Source organism: Patiria miniata, unplaced genomic scaffold (genome assembly GCF_015706575.1).
Source record: "Patiria miniata isolate m_02_andy unplaced genomic scaffold, ASM1570657v1 HiC_scaffold_28, whole genome shotgun sequence".
Taxonomy (NCBI): Eukaryota; Metazoa; Echinodermata; class Asteroidea; order Valvatida; family Asterinidae; genus Patiria; species Patiria miniata.
This window is the reverse complement of record NW_024037067.1, coordinates 5,873,777-5,891,583: the sequence shown is the minus strand read 5'-3', so window position 1 is coordinate 5,891,583 and position 17,807 is coordinate 5,873,777. Positions and strand designations below refer to the sequence as shown.

Genomic DNA, 17,807 nt, shown 5'->3' with positions numbered 1-17,807 from the left:
ACAGTAGATAATGTCTTAAGACTTTTTGATGGTCCAAGATCATCATTTTCATTTTAACGTCCATTTTTCCTACACTGTGGAGTGAGACTTGTTTTTCCTTAACCCTAACCACCCCAACTCCATCAAAAGTGCATCCCCCATTTTGGTGGATTTTGGGGACTTGGTCCAGAAGGCCTGGCGTGACTAAATATTGATGGAATATGATGGACCTTGGCCTAATGACCTATAGCAGTGCTAGGGGTATCCGATTGATTTTGCCTAGCTTTCTGTACTGTTATTGTGATAAAAGCCATGTGTAGCAAGTCCATGAATGTCAACCAGTGCGTCAGTGGTGGATTCCATTTTGTCATGTACAGTTTTGTATTGGAAGCACAGTGATTGATGGATTTTTATGGACTTGGTCCAGTTCCTGGTAAAAGACGCTGGGGGTTTAGGGTTAATGGCCCTGTTCTACGCAGTCCAATTTCTGACATCCACATTGATGAGGTTTGACAGTCTGAGGTCTTCTGCCAGTGTCTCATCCCAGGTCTTCCGTGGCCTGCCTCGTGGTCTCGGACCGGCTTTTTCAAAGTTTCATAATTTCTTCAGTCAATGGCTTTCCTCCCTTCTTGCTACCAGGGCCCAAAGTCATGATGTAGCTAAGCACACAATGTTCTGCTAACAGAACATTCCATGGAGACCGTAAGGCCAAAAAAAAAAAGTCTCCGGTTTCTGGTATGGAGCTTGCCCAAAAAGTGATGCGGCGACGCAGCTTTTTTTTTTTTTTACCTGACTTTTTTGCTTCAAATGTGTGCTGATGACTGCAAATGGTGTCCGACTAAACTTAGTGCAAATATGTGGGAGTCCAGAGAGGCCACATAAAGCTTATTCTCGACCATAACCCAGTCTAAAAACACGTTAAAATTGTGCAGCAGCAGTATTCCAGTCAAACCAGTGAGTTTGGCGGTTTTGAGACATCATCTTTCATTAAAAAAAAAACTTTTTCATTTTGCCGACGCGCATGGCTACGGCGACGCGCGCGCATACCAGAAACCGGAGACTTTTTTTTTTGGGCCTAAGCAGTAAGCACAGCAAAAGACTCACTTGCCCAGAGGAAACAAAATGTTTAAATCAGTTACTTAACAGTAGACATCTCCACACAGATGCTACCATTCGCACATCCACGCCATGAAATAGTGATTAAAATTAGCACAATTTTCTGCTATGGTTAGCACAAATTTTGAAATTAGCGCCAGTTTGAATTTGGCCTCGGACGCACCTGAGTTTGGGTGTCTATCCAGTGTCTGTATCACTGTTGAGGGTGCTAGTCCTGTAGTCCATGCAGGTATGTAGACTCATGATGTGCAGTGAGTGCACAGCTTGTACTGTGTAGGACTCGGATCTAAAAATTTTGCACAAAATCCCCAAATCCGGCAAAATCTGCAAGTTTGGTCTTCAACAAATAATTTTTTCTCCGAATGAATTTTCAACTTGAATGTTATATTTTTAAATCCCAATATTCTATTTTTGGCATCGGCAATCCTCGGGAGAAAGACTTTCATTTTGGATTGCTTTTGCACAAATGAACAAACCCACTTTGTGAGTAGACTGGTTCGCACCCCCTACCGGTACATTATCAAAGTTCACAGGTGGCGGAAACCAGTCTACCCTGCGCGAACGGAATTATTGGTCAGCTGCAAATAAGTTGAAATATGTAAGATAATTCCATAATGAATTGTTGATTTTGTTTTATTTCAAAAGTGTTAACTTTTGTATTGCTGCAAATGAATAGCCATTAAAAAAAATTAATAATCTGGGGGGGGGGGTAAACTTCTAAAATAGCACGGATTGAACGCCAATAATTAAGTATTCAAGCAAGTTTAAGTACTGTACACAAGGTGTGTCAAAAAAAAAAGCGGAAAACAAACCCAAAAAAATATATTTCATATATATAAAAAAAAGTGTAGCACCAAAAATAATAATGACTGGAAAGCCAATTTCATCAACTACTTTTAGATGAAAAATATTACTGAAATTGCTCAATCTGTTCAACGTATATAACCATTTAAACGCAATGACCCTAAAACCTCTTTCGTCCAAAAATGCGATTTCAAGAATCGTCGTCACAATTGTCTTCAAACATCACCAGCGATAAAACGTCAGGTTAAAAGTTAAAGATAACAAAGTCCTTCTGAAGGCTCGCCAAACAGTGAGAACGGACAATAAATTACTGTATAAAATTCAAATCAGGAAATGTAAAATTTAAGGGCCCACAGAAATCCCAATTACATGGAACCCAATCTCCACAATGAAAATAAACACCGCCCACTGACATCGAAGATATGAAATTTCCTAAGGCAGAGATTCATGTTTATTCACAAAACTGTAAATGTAGAGCCAACATATGAACAAATACGCTAACGGAAACCATATTAACAAACATTCTCTATGAAATTCTTAAACTACATGTACTTGAGTACCGTAAGGCCAAAAAAATTAAAAATCGGTCTCTGGTCAGACCGAAGTTCCGGAATTGATGCGGCGACGCGTTTTTTGTTTGTTTTGGGGTGGCTTTTTTTTTTCAAGCTTGTATTGTACAGACAAGGTGGGTACTATTTTGCTTTTTTGTGTCTTCATTATACATTGGTGTACTCCATAATTTGCCTTGGTGCCCTTTATCATTTGCCTTGGTGCAATTTCCCCATTCTTTGGTGCTCCTTGGTACCAAATTTTGAGGAGGCGTGGCATTAGAGGGCGCTGTTGTAGCTTCCGTGTTAATTTGAGAAACAAAAAAAGTTGACGCGCATGATTAAAATCGACGCGCGTGCTGACCAGAGACCGAGGTGTTTTTTTTTTGGCCTAATGAGTGTTTTTTTTTTTTAATACCAATTGTCTGTTTATTAATTTGTTGGTTTAGGCATCATGGACTACTTGTGCAACTTTCTACTGCTCTTGAAAATGAACAATACTTGACATCCCTTTTTGGTTAATTTTATTTGAAAGTGCACTTTAAACATTTAAAATAATTTCCCTGTTTTTCTAGACAACTAAGGGCGCTGTTGCTGTGATATCATTTCAGGAAGCCACTGTTAAGTTCAGGGGTTTTCTGAGCAAATTGCAAATCTAAAAAAATTGCCCATTGAAAATCGTTGTGAGAAAAGTTTGCTCATTGGCTTACTGCCAAGTTCTGACACAACAACGAATCACCAAAGAAAAGAGAAGTTACAGCAAAAATCCAAAATTCTTACAACTTTTTGTGCTGAAATAGCTGTAACATTGAAGTTTCTGCCTGAATTGACATCACACTTTCAATCAGAAATGCGGAAATCATATTATCATAAAAAAGAAAAAGGCACCAAAATACCCTTGAAAATGGCAAATCAAAAATTGAAAATAGGGTTAAATGGGACGCAAAGGTGCATTTTCAAGGATTGCGTAAAAAAAATTACATTGCATGAACCCTTTAATGTGAAGAGAGAAGGACTCGTTAAAAAGTCACATCTAGCCTTTTTCTCCAATCTACATGTACATGTACATGTTAACAAGAGTCTTTATAAGATTATGCAAGTATAACCTCAAGGCTACCATGACTACATACTCTCGGGAAACGGTATAAGTCAATCCGGAGGATTTTGTTTCCAATGGCAATGACTCAATGATGGGGAATCAAGCTGTGTCTCCGACAGACCTGTGGACCCATGAACGCGATTTGGCCTTTTTATCTTCTGCATCCGCATCACTGTGGCAACACACCCTCCAGTCTCGCGTCATCACCGCCCGGGTTTACCCAGCATGAAGAAGCAGCAGCAGAAGCTAGATAACATTACTCTTGCCGCCGTCTTCGCTTGAGAATATTTGCCTTACCCATTGAGTGTTTTTTGCCCTATGTGTGTGTATTTAAACACTTTATCCCCGACTTGATTTGTTTCAGCTTTCCTCCATCGTCCCTCTAGCCTCCCCTGGGCCATTTCCAAGGTGGAATCCCGAAGATATTTTCCAATTATTTCCAGACCGTTTGACGGAGAACGTCCCGTAGGGCACATTTCGGCCTTTCTTATTGATCCCCTGGTACACTAAGTGGTCACTTTAAGTGGCTGGCATTTTCTTTCTTTCGCCAGTGAACTCCTCCAGTCCTGCATTGAGTGGACATCACGCCCGTGACTTCAGCTTTTAAGCCTTGGGGACATACCTCGACTTAAATACTCATTTTGAATAATACTAAAGTCCCTGAAGGGACAGGGATGCTTGATATTTGTGTAAACAACAGGACACTTTTTTACCCTCCCTGGAGAGTGTTGTAGGTTGGGAACTTGGGAAGTTGAATTGTCTTTTCATGACGTCATTTGGTGGTCGGTCAGTCGGTTGGTCTGTCTGTCTGTCTGCCTGTCCCCCAAAAATGACCACATTTATTTGACAAAATATAAATGCCAAATGCAATGCCGTGGTCACATAAATGCACTCTTGCCGAAAGTTTTCGGAACATGGGTTTTGTTTTTATCGATGTGCGTACGTGTATATTTTGCATATATCTATCCCCGAAAATTGACCAAAATAGGCCTTTACCATAAAATATAATTACCAAATTGACATTTTGAAGAAAAAAAATAAGCTAAAAAAATTAATTTAATACTTTTGGAATCAAAAATATTTCCTATCAACATGATGGAATCCAATAATAGTATACATGCTGTTTTCACAAAAATTGTTGTTACAATTCGCAAACATGTTTATGAAATATTTGCAGTAATGTTATAGTCACGTGGTATATAGCTCAGCTTGATTTTCGGATGGGACGGCGGCCCGGGCTTGTACGCACAATCTTCAGTCAGCTTTACCGTCTGTTGCATGGAGAAAAAAAAACAATATAAATTTAGTACTTCACAAAAATTGTCTGTAACAATTCGCAAACATGTTTATGAAATATTTGTAGTGATGTTATAGTCACGTGGTATATAGCGCAGAATGATTTTCGCGTGGGATGGTGGCCCGTGCTTGTACGTACAGTCTCCGGTCAACGCTACCGCCCTTTGCACGGTGAAATAATTTGTGCCAGCCTTGATGTTACCGCGAAGCACACGGTTATTTCTTGGCACTGGTGCGGAAATGTACCTGGCTTTGCATTTTTGGGCGTCTTGCATTTTTAAGCTCTGGCAGGGATCATTTTGATCGATTCATGCAAGACTTTCATGCAACATGGCCAGAGCTTATCATGCACTCGCACTTGTTCCAATCAACGACCCCCCCCCCCTTTCTCAAACCAAACACATGAAACACAATTCAGAACTGTAATTAATCTCCCTTATCTTAGAAAATGTCAAATCAAGCCCAGCAAATGCCGTTGAGCTGTGCTATTCCTGTACCGTCTGAAAAGACTGCTTCTTTTCATGTTCCTGACTCCCGAGGCTAATATGAGCGAAGCAATATCCAGCCTGTGTGTTTTGCCTGCAATTAATCCAACTCATCACAGTAATGGAGCTATACTTGGCAGTAACGACGTGATTAAAGTCGCCGGCAAACATTCAGCCTCGCATCCATGACGTACATGTACCTTCCGCCTTGGCCAACGATAGTACAACTTTGATCTTAAACACCAGCTCGGAATCGGTGTGTAGTTACCTGCATTTCAGTTAAACTCTTTGGATAATTTGTTTCACAAACATTTAGTATCATAGTCATATTGTACTGTCGTGGTTATTTAAAATCAGTGTCACAGATTTGTGTTATTTTGAAAAGTCCTTTGAAATTTCTGACCTTCTGTTCTAAGATCTTCATTGTTTAGTTTTTGATGAGCAAATTCACCTCTTTCATTAGTTAATATTGTGCAGTCCTCATGGCAACTCCACTTTTTGATAGTACACAAACTTCTTAGCTAGTCTGGTTGCCTGACTTTTACTCCTATATGCTGATACTGCAGTCCAGTAGTATCAGCATTAAAACCCTATAACTCCCCAGGCATTTTTGCTAGGATGTAACCTCAATCCAGCAAAATCCTCCAACCCCATCCATGTAAAAATAGCATACAGCCTCAATCCTGCAAAATCCTCCATTATTTCTTGAATGTGGTCCTTGGAGGGGTGACCACTGCCTCAATCCTGCAAAATCCTCCGGCAATCACTGCCAATATGTTGAGACAGAGCCAGTGACATCCTGGAGCAGTGTGGAGGATTTCAAGTACAATATAGGCCTAAATTTATGCACGGCTGAGCACAAACAACACAAGGTCCGGCCCAAGACCTTGACACAGTGCATCCTACAAAATCAGCAACACACTTTTGCCATATGGCCTCAATCCTGCAAAATTCTCCATTTTGCAAAGAGGTTTTTGGAGGATTTGGGAAGGTTAGGGTTAAATTAATGAAACTTGGTATGTACTGTACCAACTCCTCTTCTTGGCATGTACCGTATCAACTCCACTTTTTGTGACGGTACCCAAACTTCTCGGCGTGTAAGTTTGGTTCTGTGACTTCTCACTCTTTAATGCTGATGCCACGGTCCAGTAACCATGGATCAGACTAATTACTCTGTTGCGGCGTCCACGAAATCATGCGTACATGTTAACACACTCACAAGATTGCAAGCTGCAAATTAACTGCAGCCTGCAACTGCTCAATAAATGCCGCAAATGCTATCAAGTCACACACCGTACCAATACAAGCCGGACAATTTCGTCAGGGATATGCTTACGAACTGTAAAACAACATATGTTCTCTCGAGAATACGTATAAAAACACGAAATGGCATTGGGAGATAATCAAATCAACCCACACGTGAGATGGAGAGTTTTTTAACACATGACAAATCTTGTTAATTATGAGCAAGGACGGCTTCTTTCATTTGCCAGCTACTACAAAAATACATACCTGTAATTTGTACAAGTGACGTGCATGTGCACAGACACAGATGATCAACTGGAAATGATGGATTTCAACAATTTACAGAACCGACATTGAATAGATTTGCTGTTCTTGCAATATTCATGGCGCAGCGTTTGGAAGGCACTAACCTTATGAAATGCATGCCGAGACACGTACAGACACTTTCATACCCAACCTGAACAAATATTGAATGTTGCGTTTCCCAGCGGACTGGAGATATAATAGTTGAATCAATCTTTACTAATTTCCCTCAAAAAATACTTGTAAGTTCCTTTTTTTAAGGTTCGGGTGTTGCAACTAATGCATTCATACTGTAGTTGCTTGTGAATCTTACTTTTCATGTTTTTTTTTGTTCTGACAAGCTTTAGCTCTCCATATCAGCCAAAAGGAGACATGTGCGCAATCAATTTATACATGTAGGCCCTCTATAGCTTTGACTCCATACATTTCGTGCATACTCTGCAGCGGGAGTTTATTTGATGCGATTTGCACGCGTATTTGTCTTACAGGGTGAGTCAACAAAAGTGGAACACAGAACATAATAATGACTGGAAAGCCAATTTCATAAGCTACTTTTAGATCAAAAAATGACAGAAATTGGTCAATCTGTTCAAAATATATCACCATTTAAACACAATGACCCTAAAACCTGTCTCGTCCCCCCCCCCCCCCCCCAAAAAATTGCGATTTTAAGAATCGTCGTCGCAATGGTCTTCAATCATCACCAGCAATAAAATCTCAGTTTAAACGTTAGAAATATTCAAGGAAGTCCTTTGAAGGCTTGTCTTTAAAAAAAAAAAGGTGGATTTTATAAATCATATTGTTTGCCTGACCGGGGTTGTTAATAAAGATATTGTGTACTACAGTTGGTGACAGTTTTTGAAACAAGTATTCTGTGTCATTGTCTTTGTTGTTCCAAACAGTCAAAACAAACAATACATTTTTTTTCCAGACGAGACAGTTTTAAAGGTCATTGTTTTTAAATGGTGATATTCTTTGAACAGATTGAGCAATTTCAGTAATTTTTTATCTAAAAGTAGCTTATGAAATTTGCTTTCCAGTCATTATTATGTTTGGTGCTACATGGTTTTTTTTAATATGAAATATATTTTTTGGGGTTGGGGTTCTGCCATTTTGACTCACCCTGTAGTACATTGGAGGCCTGTCAAGACGATACCCTATAGGGACTTCAGCCTGTGGTATCAATGTGCTATCCAGTCAGTAGTGACCAGTGGGCCTTGTAAAACGGTCGCTCTAATACATCTCAACTACATCTTGATAGAATTCGTAAAGACCGTAACCACTCAGATGCAAAGCCAGCTTGAGCACTGCAAGTTGTTCTCATCAGTGATCGCTGATCAGGGGTTACTTTTTTCTGTGTCTTTCTGCACTCAATCCAATTACAACTGTTGATCCCATACACGGAGCTCTATCTACTGCAAGTCCAGGCCTTAAGCTGGCATTGGCCAGAAGTTTCATAGAGGTAATGGGCTCGCTGGCTGTCTAGATCCAGGCTTTAAAATCTCATTCTTAACCCTTTAAAACCTCGGTAGAGTGCAAGTAATGATTACGATATCTGGGTCAGCATTATCTGCACATGGCTTAAAGTAATCTTAACATCTCCTGGTCCTACATGTAATACTGTATATTTTTTACCGGTATACGGAACCGTGTTCTATCTGTCATCACAAATGTCAAGATGTGGAGCGTATATTTGTTTGGATTTGAAGTATTTTAAAGTCCTTTATTTTTGGTCATGGCTTCAGGCAGTTTCTGGATGTCAGCGTGATCTTTTGAGCCCTAGGGTTGCAGGTCAGTAAATCGGTCCAAAATCGCCTACGCCGGCCAAATCATGATTTGCATGCCCTCAAATTCTTCGTTATTTGAGCATATTGTGGGCCATGAACTTGAGGGTTTGTAAAAAATATGAGTGGAAGCCGTGCATAGGACTGTGAGCCTGTAGTTCCATTCAATTTGGATGACATTGGAGCCCTTAAAGCGCTCTATTTTGCAATGGAGTGTAGGCATCGGTTTTCAAAATGGTGATGGGCTTCAGAACCATTTTAAGGGGTGATCATCTTTGGATGAAAATTTCTCCTTAAAGTCATCAGTTAACCCCCCCGAAAATTGAAAAGAAAATGAAAGATGATGAAATTAGCTTTAATTTGATGTGTGTCTCGAATACCTTGGAGAGTTGTATTTTTCCTGAAGTTTTGAAGTGGGGGCATTTATCATTGGGGTCTATGGCAGTTTATTTACTGGTCTGCAACCTTTATGGTTCCTTGCCAAAATGGCGGCCCTGCGCATGCGCTTTATATGCCACGACCTCGGTTTTTTTTAGGGGGTGTGACCTGGGCCGTGTGCCGTTGTCTGTAAAGTAATGAAAAGCCAGGGACTATTGTTATATAAAACCTGCAGCGTTTTTCTATTGTGGGTGGCAATTAGTGAGTGGAAAAGCATGCAAAACATGTCTGTAATGTATTGAGACAAACCTGCAACTGGAACTTTGGTTTGGGTGAGAAATGGTACACAGTAAAATACTCAATAATTAAAACAATGATCAGAAATCTGCAGTGTGCCAATAGCTCCAATTTTAACAACCCTCCCCTTAGAATTTTGGTTTGCTTTTTGAGGTTGACCCGGGTTACCCTTTTTGAGTGTTGAAGCTTTTTATCATTCCCGCTTCCAAAATAGTAAATGTCATTTCCCACCAAACTGAAAACATGCTTAGAGCAGTGGTTCAAAACATGCTAAGGGCAATGGTTTACCAGTATTTTTTACTCTGACCTTTCACGTTTGTTGACTGGAAACCAGCCCGAAGCAAAAGCTTTCAAAGCTCTTGGGATCATTCCTGCCTAATCCATGTGACATTTTTCCACAATCTCTGAAAGGATTTACCCAGGATCGCGGAACAGCTTTGCTTTTCGGGTGGTATTAACAGTTTTTCTATTTTAATGTGGTTAGTCCCCTGGGATGATCAAACTGAAAATTCTCGTGCTTGAAAGAGGTATTGGCTCAATGAAGTGTTGTATTATATTGAATGAGTCATAAAAAGCGGAATCCAAACCCCAAAAATCATATTTCATATTTAAAAAAATGTCTAGCTCAAAAATAATAATGACTGGAAAGCCAATTTCATAAGCTACTTGTAAATGAAGAAAAGTACTGAAATTGCTTGATCCGTTCAAAGAATATCACCATTTAAACACAATGACCCTAAAACCTCAAACGAGTCAAGGCTGTATTGGCTCTTGACAGACTTTACTTACTTACTTTACTTTACTTTGCTCTTTCTTTTCCCCTCAGACTCAAGGAGTCTTGCATTCTTCTCACCCTGAAGCCCGGCTCAGCCATCTTGTTGCGGGATCTCCTGTACCAGACGCTCCACGCTAAGCAGACGATAGACCATAACACCAAGGACCCGTCCCCTGACGCCGCACTCAGAGACGTCGGGGTTTACCGACTCTCCCCCAAAGCTGCCGAACTTGTGCTGAATCTACGCACTGATTGGCCAAAGTAGTGACAAAGTGATTCGATTTCAAGTGTAAGTTATTGTAATATAAAACAAATTTATTTAAATTATAACAATTCATTGCATGACAAGTGGAGTGCAATGGCCTTGTGGTCTAGAGCTTTGAACTCATATGTAATTTTAAAGGTTGTGGGTTCGAGTCTAGACTGGAGTTGTGATGTATGCCCTTGGGCAAGGCACTTTGTCACTCATTGCTTCTCCCCACCCAGGAGTAAATTGGGTAGATGTGAAGGCAGAGATGGTCATGTGATTGATAAAAGCTGCTTTGCGCCGAAATGGCAGCATCGAGCTCTATACTCACCAGGGAGTTGAGATTGTCAGAGGGCCTTACCATTGTATAGCTAGAGGGGTGTTTTTTTTTTAATGAAATTGTTAGAAATATATAATTTTTGACTTTTTTTTACTCCTGTGGACCGAAAAGTTTTGATTTTTTTTTTGACCAAATGGTCCGATGAATGGGAATAGGTATGTGATTGGGAGGTATTAAACACTCTGTTTAAGACCGGTTGGAGTCTGGATGCTGATAAATACCCGAGCCAAAATTATCAGCATCCAGACTCCAACCGGTCTTAAACAGAGTGTTTTAGACCTCTCAATCACACATTTATTCCCTTATTATTAAGAAGCGCAAGGGTCAATTTCAGGGAGCAGACAAGCATTGCATTTTTGTTAAGCATGAAAATATTTGCTAAGGGCCGGTCTCAATTTATATCTGGACGAGTTCCGGACAAGTTGCAGGTAATGTCATTCCCTTTGTCTGGAAGAAGCTCTGCATTTGTCCCAGACATGTTCCGGGGACATTTTATTGGCAACTGCTTGACTCTCCAATACTGATAACTCCATTGTGGGGAGAGTGCGGGAAGTTGTTCAGAGTCCTGCAACTTATACCAGATACGATACCTCTGGAACCTGTCTGGAAATTGACCCCGAAATGAATTGAGAGGGGCCCTTATGGGCAAATGAACGTTTTTGTCCGTTAAAAAAAATAGCATGACATTTGTTCCTGTTTTTCACAGGTTATGAGCTTCAGTAACGAGATATATCTTGTGACTGGTTATTGATATTTTCTGCTTTGAATGCTCAGGAAATTTGTCCCTGATGATCTAAATTAGGAACAATGGGTTCATTTTCAGAGATAAAACTTTTCTGAATTTAATCAGAATTCTGACTCTTTAAAATTTCCTTCCAAGAGCTGATTATTCTAATGATTTCTGTTCCCCCCCCAAGAAAAAGTTAACTTTTCTTTTAAATTAAAAAAAAGTCAACAAATTTTATAAAAACAGCACGTCTGTATTCCAAGCACAATTTTAACATATTATACCAGTAATCAGTACAGACAAGCTCTTTAATTGGAGTATGGCTGGAAATATGTTTAAGCATTGATTTATGGCATTATATGTGAAACTACTTACCAGAGCTTGCAGATGGTTGTACATGGGGATCCACTGCAGTAAAATCTTCTTTGTTGCGATATTACTCTTCTTGACAGTTTCATTTAAAAAAAAAATAAAAGTAAAATGTGAATTGAACTACATTGACTACGGTACTACCAGTGGCACGTTTTTACCTTGGATATGTACATCAGCACATATATATGGTGCAACTCGTTTCTCTCTATCATGTTAGCAAAATCTGAATTATGTTTATCACATTTAAATTTTCGTCAGTAATTTCCAATCTAAACCAAGATGCCAAAAAACAATGAACAAAAATGTCTTGAAATGTCAGTCACAACAGATGTGGACGGAAAAGAAGATGTCAACAGGTTCTGCAATTCAAAAATATACCTCCAAATTTCTGAAAAGGTTTGCAATGTTTTCTTTCTTCCAGAAATTAATAAATTTGAATTACTCTGAATCATAGTTATCTGAAGGACAGGACAAAACATGCAAATGCAGTTCCCCCCACCTTAATTCGATTTTTGGATTGTGTTCCTGACATTTATACACACATGTAAATAGTAAATTGCTTGTTATGCCATCACCACTAGGGGTTTGGTCAGGAGACAACTCGACGGCTATAGAGGCATGATTTGTTCCTCCAGAGACCAGCTAATGGAAAACGAATGCTGTTTGATTTTTTAAGTCAAGTTGTCTTGGTAACTGCATGTGTTCCTTCCTCCATGGAGCAAGGAACTGCAAGTTCTTCATACTTCAAGTGCAAAGAAAGAGCATCAAATTTTATTCATATATAGAACCTGCTTAATTAATCTTGTTTTGAAGCAATTATGTGTGTGATCTGTGTGTAACTTTAAGGGCACTTTCTTTTCATTGAAATCATTTAAGTGTACAGCTAGCATTGTAAAATTCTTAAATGATGTAGGCCTACTCCCTTTACCTATCCACGGCTTTTTGCATGTCAAGGTCTGACAAATTGGTGACCTATCCCCGTCCCTATTAAATTTGCCGGCTTGGCAAAAAAGCTTATAAGCTTGTACATGCCACAAAACCTTGAAAGTGTGCCTAGGGGACAAGAATCGACCTACCTACCATTTACGGGACCGGGGCCACATTGTTTGAGTTGAAGATTCATAAATTGATGAAGATGTTCACAACCACGTACAGGCTTCGTGATTCCCCGTCCTCCGAAATCTATCCGGCCGGCGGCAACCGCAAAAAAAAAACCACATTGTACGCTGGCAAGCATGTCGCGCGTGGGCGCTCTCCTTCAACCAATCAGGTTGCCAAAATGCACGCGCGTCTCAAATTGACCGATCCATTAAGCTCCACCCTGTGACATTTTAACCAATCACAGCCTTGCATAAAAGTCCGACATGCGTGCACGCACGCGCGCGTATGAGGCGCGCGGCTGGAACATGCATTGTGGCATTGAAGAGGCGCACGTGTTGTCCAATTGCGCAGTGGGCGGTGCTTAATGGATCCGTAATTGAACCAACGGAAATGATGCGAGTACGGAAACAGCTGCGATTGGCAAACAGTTTGCAAACATCACCAGACCGAGAGGCGACCTAAGGAATTAAGAAGAATATAAGGATCATTCTGACCGGGGTCGCGAGAGATTCCTTGGTCGATCAACTTCCCCGTTATGTCCTCGGGAAGCTATACTATTGTACCAAGGCAAATATTACGAAAGCAAATCGTCTCCCCTTTGTCGCCAAGTGCACAGAGAATAACGGTGGAAGGGCCGCGTTAGAATGCACCTGCAATGGTGAGAATGACAACTTCGACTTTTGGGCCTTCCAAAATGTAAAAAGGTGTTTACTTCGAAGATCAGGTACAATACAGAAAGCTATAGTTAGATTTGTAGAAAAAAATATACAAGATTATCGGAAAATTCCTTGAAATCAGTGTTTTCCTAAAGCCAAACCCGGCCTATAGATTCCCAATGGTAAATCGTGACTTCCACATTTCCTGTTGCTCCTTTAGTCGAGGTTTTAACGGGAAATATGTGTGTTTGGATAACCCGGTTCCTGGCCGTGTAGGATAGGACCAGGTATTTGCCCATGTCATGTTGTGCAGGCCAGCAAGGCACGATAGATTGCTACCGTCCGTGCTCCACCGTCAAGCTCCATCAAATCACGGTCCAAAGTGGAGAGGCTCGGTGTCTAATTACGGCGTTCACCCGGCCGAATTAGCGGTGAAACTGCAACGCTACTCGACGCTCTCCTGCACTTTACGAGGCTTTGTGGGTGCTGGTTGCCCGCTCGATAAAGATGGATCCGGTACATTGCCCTGTAATGTAAGCAACTTAAACAGATCAATTTTTCGAAGTTCATAGGAGTCGCCGTGTAAATATTTTGGATGACTTGCAATCTGCCATCGAATTCACAGCCACAGATCCATTATTCTCGGTCGGGGGGGGGGGGGGTGCAGCGATAACTGTATAGGGTAGGAGCTAGATGCATGATCATCAAAATAATTTAATTTTCGGATCTGTGTGTATATACATTTTGTTAAAAGGTCGTGTGTCCAACCATTTCAAACTGAAAGTAACGATAAAATAAGGCCGTGGTAAGTCAAGCTATACCATTTCCCTGCGAGTACTGCAATTAGAGTATGAGTACTTTGATGATCGAGTACAATTTCGACATGTCGAGTACGAGTACTTTGCTGCCCGAGTACGAGTACGAGTACCGTCAATTTAAATACGAGTACTTTGACATACGAGTACGAGTACAAATACGAGTACTCAAAAAAGTACTCGAGTATACGAGTAACGTGTACGAGTACTACAACACTGACTTTCCGTTGGTTACTACATTATTAGTTGTAACACACCAGCCCCTTACAAGAACACTGTACTCGTGGTTCAAAGGAAGTTGAAAAGTGTCTTGCCGAAGGATACTTTGAAAAGTGTCTTGCCGAAGGACACAGCTCCAGGCACTGTCATCTTTGCAGGTTGTTAACCAAAGAAGATATCTCACCGATAAGAACTCCGTTCACAGTGCACATGCACTTCCGCAATTCGAAGGACCCACTGGACTTTTTAACATACCTTCCCTCTGATCACGGCTTGATCTATGGACCTTATTCACAAGGTAGCCATTTTTTGTCGTGTTCCCTGAATGTATATCATAAATTGTTAACTGTTGAATGGGATGGCGCCAGACTATTTATGCAGCCTTATTTTACTTAATTTTTTTTTTTAAATCTGGCTTAAAACATTAGGGAATGTTTACAAATTTTAAGCAGACTGGAATTACTTTGCTTTCATTTCTCTCCGCGTGTTCCAAAAATTAAGATTTTACCGCACTTTCAATTCAACATGGCCGATCCGTGAATAAGGCCCATCATACCGTTTTTTATCATTGTGTATTATCTGTACAGGACATGGACATTAGTGATCGAGTGGTAGCCGAAGGGCAGTACGGTAAGAAGTCTCTCTCAAGTGTCCTCGAGGCTCCGCAGGCTAATTACGGTCAATCCACTCTACCTTTTCCTGAAGGTCAATGATTAACAACCAGGCGCCAATTTCTTGACATCCCCAACCAACACCCCTCCCCCTTTCGCCAAACTCATAAACAAACAACAGAATGGCTGCTGACCAGTAAATAAGTTCCCGCGAAGAATAATGATAGATATAAAGCCACCTCAAATATACAACTCCTCAAATCGTTACTTTGAGCATGAGACATTAAATACATCAGTGACAGCTTGACTTGTACCCCATAAAATTATAAGTAGTCTTGAAGCCAATCGTCATTTTGAAAACAAGTCATGCCTCCACTACATTGCAAAATAGAGCGACTTTGGCATCAAATTTCATTTTCTACGTGAATCCGCAAACAAGGACTGTCGTAAATTCTCCGTACCAAGATGAGAACTACGGCACTTAATGGAATCTCCTTCCAGCATTTTGTGATAGAGGCCCCTCGCTTGATTTTTTTGAAAGAAAAGTCTGCAGAAATTAAGCCCAACAAAAGCAGAGCTTACTACTAAAGTCGTCAGCCACAAGCATCTCCAATCTCTACACCCCACAAAGTGGTAGTATTGTTCTAGAACTCAGAAGTGCAGAGGCAACACAACTTTCTACCAGGTGGTGGGAGATTGGCAGTATAGAAATCGTGATTTGGTCAGCTTGGCCAAAATTCGGGCCTCATTTCTAGGTCTTCAACAAATATGGCTCGCGCAGAGGTACCAAAGGACAATTTGTCGGGTGCTTCAACGGTGACACAAGATTCCAATAATGGGCTGTAATCATCTATGACTGCTTGTTACTTCCATCACGAAGACATCCTCATCTTCGAGTACCTCCTTAATGGAAAGTCAAGATGGTAGATACTGAATTAACCTTTAGTCTGGTGTTAAATACCATGGAGGAGCCTTTTCTGGCCATCTGAGCGAGTTATCTTACAAGTTTCTGGTTGGGAAAAGAGCAAAGGTATACAATGGACCGCGGTCATCTTGAAGGCTGACATCGCTTTGTAACCCCATCCGACCCGAAGAGAGGACTCATGTATCCCCGTTCTTCGGTGACACAAGGTGCCAAGAAGGGACTGACATTCCATCAAGAATCGTTTGCTGCGACCGCGAAGACGTTTCCTACATCTTCGAGTACATTCTCCTCGACCCCTTTCTGAAAATGTCAAGATGTTAGATAACCTTTATGGTGGTACAAAGTACTGTATGGAACTTCCTCTGTAAAACTGCTGGCTATCTAAGCGAACCTAAGCGAAGGTTTTGACGGGGGAGGTTCTGACGGTTGAAAAAGCAAAAGTCTACATTGATCGACCGCGCGTGGTCTTCTTCAACATCGTGTAACTCCATCCAACCCGAAAAAAAGACGTGCGCACCGCCGTTCAAGGAATGCCAAGCGACATTGTCTTCACGAACCATTGGAGACGAAATTTGCCGTGCAGATTGCGATGTGTTCAACTTAGAGAAGTCGCAGCACAAAAATAACTTCCTGATGTGAACCGGTGTCATATGAAATTTGAACTCATTTGAAATCTGCTCTCTTTTACCTTATATGGATACTAACCCTCACACGTGACCTGCCACTGTCCTATTATCTGGAATTCTTCATTGAGGCATGCGCAGTGCAACCATTGAGTCCGTATTTCATAGTTAAAAATGTCATACTACACTGACTTTTACTAGCTGTACTCGGTTGTACTCCCAACCCTATGCCGCAATTGGTAGACTTGATTTAACACGGGGACATTATCTCCTCTTCCGACACCGGAGCGTAAACGAAGTATCTTCGCTAATATTAAAGGCCATGACAATGTATTGTTTAATGCAGTCCTTGTAAATTCACCTTTGTGTCCCATTAATTTTTAACCTTATTTTCAATTTTCATTTTACCATTTTTAAGGGCATTTTATTGCCCTTTTTGGGGTGTTTATGCTGCAAGTTGCCATATTTGTGAGTGATGTCATTTTAGAGAGTTCTGAGAGCCATAAAATTGGGGAATTGAAGAGATATGGCAATGAACCTCTGACCTGGACTTGGGGCTTCCAATTCTGAGCATTTATGATGCAGTTTAGCTCAAAAGTGGCGCTATTCTGTCATGTCGTGGAGGGATCGTTTTCTCAAGATGGCTACTTCTCCGCTTTGGGAAAAATAGGGGTCGTCTTCTTTGGATGAGAAATTCTCGAAAAGTCAATGGTCAACCCACCAAAAAATGAAAAGAAAATGAAAGATGACATGTTGATCATCATTTTTCTGTGCAGCTTAAATGTGAGAGTTCTGAGCATTTTTAAAAGAATTTTGAAGCATGGGCATTTAGCACTGGTATCTGGGAATTTTAATACAGGGGTGCATTCAGACAACATACGTGCTATAACGGGCAGCCTGCTTCATGAGTTATCAGTGAATTTGGCTTGAGCGCATGCGTACGCCGATTTTTCTTTTAGCAGCGCCAAAAGCACATTGTATAGTTTAAGAACATATACTGTATATATTATTAACATGTTATCATAGCTCCGAAATTGGATCCGCCAGAGTTAAAGACTGCAG

At 40.7% G+C, this 17,807-nt stretch overlaps 1 protein-coding gene across 2 annotated transcripts in view; it reads left to right on the top strand.

Moving 5' to 3' along the window:
* Nucleotides 1–12,943, top strand: part of LOC119734852 (RAD50-interacting protein 1-like) — a 33,782-nt gene extending 20,839 nt beyond the window's left edge. For both annotated transcript variants that reach the window (XM_038208438.1, XM_038208437.1), the window contains exon 14: nucleotides 10,161–12,943. In XM_038208438.1, coding sequence (XP_038064366.1) covers nucleotides 10,161–10,374 — 214 coding nt within the window. In that variant the 3' untranslated portion in view covers nucleotides 10,375–12,943. The remainder of the gene's footprint in view (nucleotides 1–10,160) is intronic.
* Nucleotides 12,944–17,807: the final 4,864 nt, after the last annotated feature.